The sequence below is a fragment of the Arachis hypogaea genome, chromosome 2, assembly GCF_003086295.3.
Source record: "Arachis hypogaea cultivar Tifrunner chromosome 2, arahy.Tifrunner.gnm2.J5K5, whole genome shotgun sequence".
NCBI lineage: Eukaryota > Viridiplantae > Streptophyta > Magnoliopsida > Fabales > Fabaceae > Arachis > Arachis hypogaea.
Window position 1 is genome coordinate 64417264 of NC_092037.1, and position 6643 is coordinate 64423906.

General features: G+C 35.9%; 1 protein-coding gene across 1 annotated transcript; it reads right to left on the reverse strand.

Annotated features, from left to right (window-relative positions):
• Positions 1–196: 196 nt before the first annotated feature.
• LOC112746090 (uncharacterized) lies at positions 197–1021 on the reverse strand. The gene has a single exon (XM_025794917.3). It carries the CDS (start codon positions 904–906, stop codon positions 478–480), a length of 429 nt encoding a protein of 142 aa, XP_025650702.1. The 5' UTR covers positions 907–1021; the 3' UTR covers positions 197–477.
• Positions 1022–6643: the final 5622 nt, after the last annotated feature.

Consider the following 6643-nt stretch of genomic DNA (forward strand, 5'->3'; position numbering starts at 1 on the left):
ACATGCACACAGTCTAATGAGGAGTATGAGGGAACTGAATATCGATATATCGACCACTTGGTCGAGGAGGTTATGGTGCCATGTCCAGAATCATTCATTTTAACTCGCCTCCCATCAGAGCTTCCAATAGCTAACAAAATTTGCGGATTTGAGGAATTATATATGAGGAAACAAAAACAAAATTATGTACCATAACTTTTAGATTCAGGAATGTCTTTATCCACATTCATAGAAATATAGCAACAAAAGCGAGTCAACAATCTCACGTTTAACAAGCTAAAAAACAGTGAATTAAAACTACCTCAAATGCAGTAGTAACCGCAAAGCTAGAGTTCAAAGGAGTTCATGTTCCCCTCACAGTTATTTTATACCAATTATTACACTGCACCCATCCCATTTATAAACCCTAACACGAAAGAAAGGAAAAAGAAACTAAACAAACCAATCAAAGTCCGATCCGAATCGACAGTAATTGGATCAAGACTCAGAGTGGGGCACATCTTCAACGTTATCGCCGTTATCGCTGTTGTTGTTATTGTTGTCGGTAGTGGTGGTTGTTGCTCCGGTTGAGGCGGCGAGGCTGTTCTCCATCTTGAGGCGCTCGAGGGCCTTCTCGTGGGCCCAGGTCTCGATGGTGAGGTCGGGCTTGGCGTTGAGCCCGACGCCGAGGATGACGATGGTGAGGAAGCTGGTGACGTAGCAAGGAAGCTCCCAATCCTCCCACTTGCGGGACTGACCCGGGGGAGGAGGGGTGCGGTTGAAGAGAAGGCCCTTGGGAGTTTCCTCATGGCCCGGGCTTGTCCAGCGGCTAGGCCCGGAGGATGCACCTCCGCGCGTGCGGGTGGATTGAAGGAGGCGGCGGCGGATCATGGCCGATGCGCTCGTGAAAGGTGTTGGAGCTGGCATTGTGGTTTTGCCTATTTTCCTTCTTTTTCTCTCTCCAGAGAGGGAGTATAGTGAGACCTGAAGAGAGAGAATAGTTTTGGCCGAAAAAGAATGAAGTTAGTGAATCTCTCTCGTGTTTGCAAATTGCAATTACTTTTTTTTCCCTTAAAAAATTAACAGTTTTTTCTCTGTTTTTTAATTTTTACAGTAACATTGTTGTTAAATTAAATACGGGTGAACTTTATAACCCTATGTTGGTCTTTGAAATTGGCCAATTACACTTTCAATTGTCACAATTTAATCTTTGTTGTGATAAGATTAAATAAGATAGATGACCATTATTTAATATGGACGGCTCACATTTTTAAGAGATGAGTTTAATGAGAGTTAAAAATATTACCTCTTGTGTACCTATAAATACATGTGCTGAAGTAAAGAGAATACACATAAAAACAATAAAACACCATTCTCTCTCTTTATACATTATTAATAGTTTCTTTCTCTCTTTTTGTTACTACATATAAATATATGAATCATTTTTATTGAGCTAATTATATTAATGCTAGAGTCTTCTATTTATACTTCTTTAGTTTATATATCGTCTTTATTTATTCTACAACACGTAATCAAATTTTAAGAAGACTCAAGGTAATAAATTTTTATTATGTCGAAACTCTCTCATCTTGAATTTAATGCTCTTGATATATCTGGGAACAATTATTTATTATGGATACTTGATGCTAAAATCCATCTTGATTCAATGGATCTTGGAGATACCATTAAAGCTGAAAATAATACATCCGAGAAGGATAAAAGGCAAAGTCATAATTTTTTTGTTGTCATCTTGACGTATGATTGAAAAATGAATATCACACATTAAAAGATCTTGCAGATCTGTGAAAAGACCTTGAAGAAAGGTACAATCATCCAAAGACGGTGATACTTCCTCAAATCCGATATTGTTAGAGAAAACTTTCTCAACCTTCCATGCCTCGAATATGCTCCTGTAGTAGCAGTATCGAGAAAAAAGATTTAAAAAATATTCTGAGTTGATTTCTTGCCTTCTTGTTGCTGAACGCAATAATGAATTACTTCTAAGGAATCATGAAGTCTGCCCAGCTGGCGCCGTCCCATTTCCTGAAGCAAATGTGGCAAATCATTATCTCAGAAGAGATAAATGCAAGGTTTTAGTAACAAGAAAAATTATGGAAGGAAAATGAATTATGTTCATAAAAGGATCTCATCAGAAGTGCGATAAAGAAAGAAACAATGGGTAAAGTAAATCAATTGAGGATAAATACTTCCGTTGTGGTGGAAAGGGTCATTGATCACGTACCTGTCGTACCCCAAGGCACCTAGTTGATCTTTATCAAGCATCCTTGAAAAAGGATAACAAGGGAAAATAATCAAATTTTGTTTCAAATGATGCTGAAAATTCCACCACTCATTAAGATGTATCTAATTTTTTTGAGAATCCTAAAAGAAATATTGGCTATTTGATCAATGATGGAATAGTTTAATATATGTGTTTGTTAAGTATATATGTGAATAATTTTACTGTGCATGTACTTTTACTCATTTTATTATTATTATTATTTGTCTTTGAAAAAAATGGCAAGGATATATAATGATGATGTATGCCTTGCGTATAGTGCAAGTTTGCACACCATTCTCATAAGAGATATATATTTTATCCATCTTGTGCCAAAAGAAGAATATGTTAATATTATTATTGGCTCAGGCAATGTGATTGAAGGTTCCGGAAGAGCTATAATTTTGTTTCTCGGAGGAACAAAATTCATAATAAATAATGCACTATTATCTACCAAGTCTCTAAGAAACTTGTTGAGATTTAAAAATATTCGACGAAATGGATATTATATTAAAACAATGAATGAGGGAAATCGTGAGTACTTACGTATCACAACTCATGATTTAAATAAAAATGTTATATTAGAAAAGTTATCCTCACTTTCATCTGGGTTATATTATACCAAAATTAGTGCAATTGAATCACATGCCATTGTAAACCAGAAGTTTACTAGCCGAAATGAATTCATAACTTGGCACGACCGATTGGGTCATCCGGGAACAATTATGATGTGGAGAATTATTGAAAACTCCCATGGACATTCACTAAAAACCAGAAGATTTTTAAATCTAGTGAATTTTGTTGTGTTGCATTTTCTCAGGGAAAGTTAATTTTAAGGCCATCACCAGTAAAGATTGGATTTGAGTCCCCTGAATTCCTAAAAAGGATTCAAGGGGATATATGTGAACCTATTCATCCATCATGTGGATCTTTTAGATATTTTATGGTCCTAATAGACGCATCTTCGAATTGGTCATATGTGTGCTTATTGTTTTCTCGCAACCTGGCGTTTGCGAGATTTTTGGCTCAAGTTATTTGATTAAAAGCACAGTTTCCAGAAAATTCAATCAAAGCAATTTGTCTTGATAATGTTGGTGAATTTACTTCCCGAGCATTTGATGTTTATTGTATGGATAATGGAATAAGTGTTGAACATCCAGTAGCTTATGTTCACACACAAAATAGATTAGCAGAATCACTTGTTAAACGCCTCCAATTAATTGCTAGACCCTTACTTATGAGAACAAATCTCCCAACCTCAGTTTGGGGGCATGCTATTTTACATGCCGCAACACTTATTCGTTTGAGGCCAACGAGTTACCATCAGTTCTCTCCTATGCAATTAGTTTTTGGCCAGCAGCCAAATGTTTTCCATTTAAGAACATTTGGGTGTGCGATATATATTCCCATTGCACCACCTAATCGCACCAAAATAGGACCCCAAAGAAAATTGGGGATATATGTTGGATATGATTCTCCCTCTATAGTGAGGTATCTTGAGATACAAACTGGAGATATATTTAAATCCCAGTTTGTGGATTTTCATTTTGATAAATCAAAATTTTCAACATTAGGGGGAGAGAATAAACTTCCTGAAAAGGAACTTAATTAGAAAGCATCATCTTTGATGCATTTAGATCCTCGATCAGGGCAATGTGAACTAGAAGTTCAAAAGATTATACATTTGTAAAGGATAGCAAATGAATTGCCTGATGTATTTTTCGATACAAAAGAGGATAACCAAATCTTATATACCAGTGAAAAATGCCTCAATTCGAATTGATGTCCCAGTAGGACAAGTAGCCACTAAAGCAATTCATGCCAGAAGCGTGGTAGGCCTATCAGTTCCAAAGATAAAAATCCTCGAAAAAGAAAAGAGATAAATACGATTCCTGTTGAAAAAGACATAGTAGAGACACCTGCAGTTGTCCAAAATTTTGATATAGTTTTAACGCCAGAAGACGTCCAGGTACCTGAAAATTGTGAAAATGACGAGATCTCGATAAATTATGTCTTTACATGAGAGAATGGGACCGAAATAAGACAATTGTCAATGAAATATTTGCATATAATGTGGCATTAAATATCATGCATGAAAGTAAGGATCTTAAGCCAATATCAGTTGAAGAATGTCAACAAAGGAATGATTAGCCAAAGTGGGAAGAAGCCATGAAGGCTGAATTAAACTCACTTGCAAAATGTGAAGTCTTTGGACCTGTAGTCCTTACACCAGAAGATGTAAAACCTATTGGATACCGATGGGTATTTGTGAGAAAACGAAATGAGAAAAATGAAGTTGTACGCTACAAAACTCGGCTTGTGGCACAAGGTTTTTCACAAAGGCCTAGTATAGATTATGAAGAAACGTATTCCCTTGTAGTGGATGCGATAACATTGCGTTATTTGGTTAGTTTATCCGCATATCATAAACTACATATACATTTAATGGATGTGGTAACAACTTACTTATACGGCTCATTAGATCGTGATATCTATATGAAAGTCCCTGACGGACTGAAGATATCTAAACCATCCAATGAATATTCGCAGGGATTATACTCAGTCAAATTGTAAAGATCTTTATATGGTCTGAAGCAATCTGGACGAATGTGGTATAATCGTCTTACTGAGTATTTGGCCAGAAACGGATTCAAGAATGATGATATCTGCCCATCTGTTTTCATAAAGAAATCCGCATCGGGATTCATTATAATTGCTGTATACGTTGATGATTTAAATATCATTGGAACTCCCGAAGAGATTCCAACAATTATTAAAACTCTAAAAGAAGAGTTTAAGATGAAAGATCTTGGAAAGACTAAATTTTGTCTCGACCTGCAGATCGAGCATATGAAAAATGGGATCTTTATTTATCAAACAACATACACAGAAAAGATCTTGAAAAGATTTTATATGGATAAGTCGCATCCATTAAGTACCCCAATGATTGTAAGATCTTTGGATGTGGAAAAGGATCAATTCCGTCCTAAGCAAGAAAATGAAGATATCCTTGATCCTGAAGTACCATATCTTAGTGCTATTGGAGCGCTAATGTATCTTGCTAATAATATACGACCTGATATATCATTTGCTATGAATTTACTAGCAAGATATAGTTCATCTCCAACCAGAAGACATTGGAATGGAATCAAACAAATCTTTCAATATCTTCATGAAACGGTTGATATGGGGTTGTTTTATCCCTATGGATCCAAGTCACAATTAGTTGGCTATGTAGATGCTGGATACTTGTCTGATCCACATAAAGGGAGATCTCAAACAGGATACCTATTCACATATGGTGGTACTGCGATATCATGGAGGTCCACAAAATAGACGATAGTAGTAACCTCCTCTAGTCATGCTGAAATACTCGCGATACATTAAGCTAGTCGTGAGTGTTTTTGGCTCAAGAGTTTGATCCAATATATTATGTCATCATGTAGATTGATTGATCAAGAGATAGCTCCAACTGTCCTATTTGAAGATAATACATCATGCATTGCTCAACTTAAGGGCGAATATATCAAAGGCGATAGAACAAAGTATATTTCTCCCAAATTCTTCTTCACTCATGATCTTCAAAATCAAGGGACAATTGATGTCCAGCATATCCGCTTAAGTGATAATCTAGCATATTTATTCACAAAATCACTCCCAAAATTCTCTTTTGAAAGATTTGTACATCAGATTGGGATGCACCGATTTCGAGACATTAAATGATGTCAACAAGAGGAGGAGACTGTACTCTTTTTTCCTTGGTCAGGTTTTCTTCCCATTAGGTTTTTCTTGACAAGGTTTTTAATGAGGCAGTCCCCATCACAAAGGATATTGTACTTTTTTTTCTTTACTAAAGTTTTTCCCATTGAGTTTTCTTTAGTAAGGTTTTAATGAGGCATAATCCTAAATGGTCATCCAAGGGGGAGTGTGTGATAAGATCAAATAAGGTGAATGACCATCATTTAATATGGGCGGCTCACATTCTCAAGAAAGATAAGTTTAATGAGAGTTGAAAATGTTACCTCTTGTGTGCCTATAAATATATGTACTGAGGCAAAGGGGATACACACACAGAAGTAATAAAACACCACTCTCTCTCTTTATACACTATTAATAGTTTCTCTCTCTCCCTCTCTCTCTCTCTCTCTCTCTCTCTCTCTCTTCGTTACTACATATAAATATATGAATCATCTTTATTGAGCTAATTATATTAATGTTAGAGTCTTCTATTTATACTTCTTTAGTTTATATATCGTCTTTATTTATTCTACAACAGTCTTCCAAATTAAAAAGGGTGCACCAATATAGTCTCTCATGTATCTTCCGTCGCCAGAACTCAACACCGTTAGTGGCATAGCTCAAACCTTATCATACTAGACATATTAA

Coding starts and splice junctions, on each gene's coding strand:
- LOC112746090 (XM_025794917.3), bottom strand. CDS start 906: ATGCCAGCTCCAACACCTTTCACGAGCGCATCGGCCATGATCCGCCGC.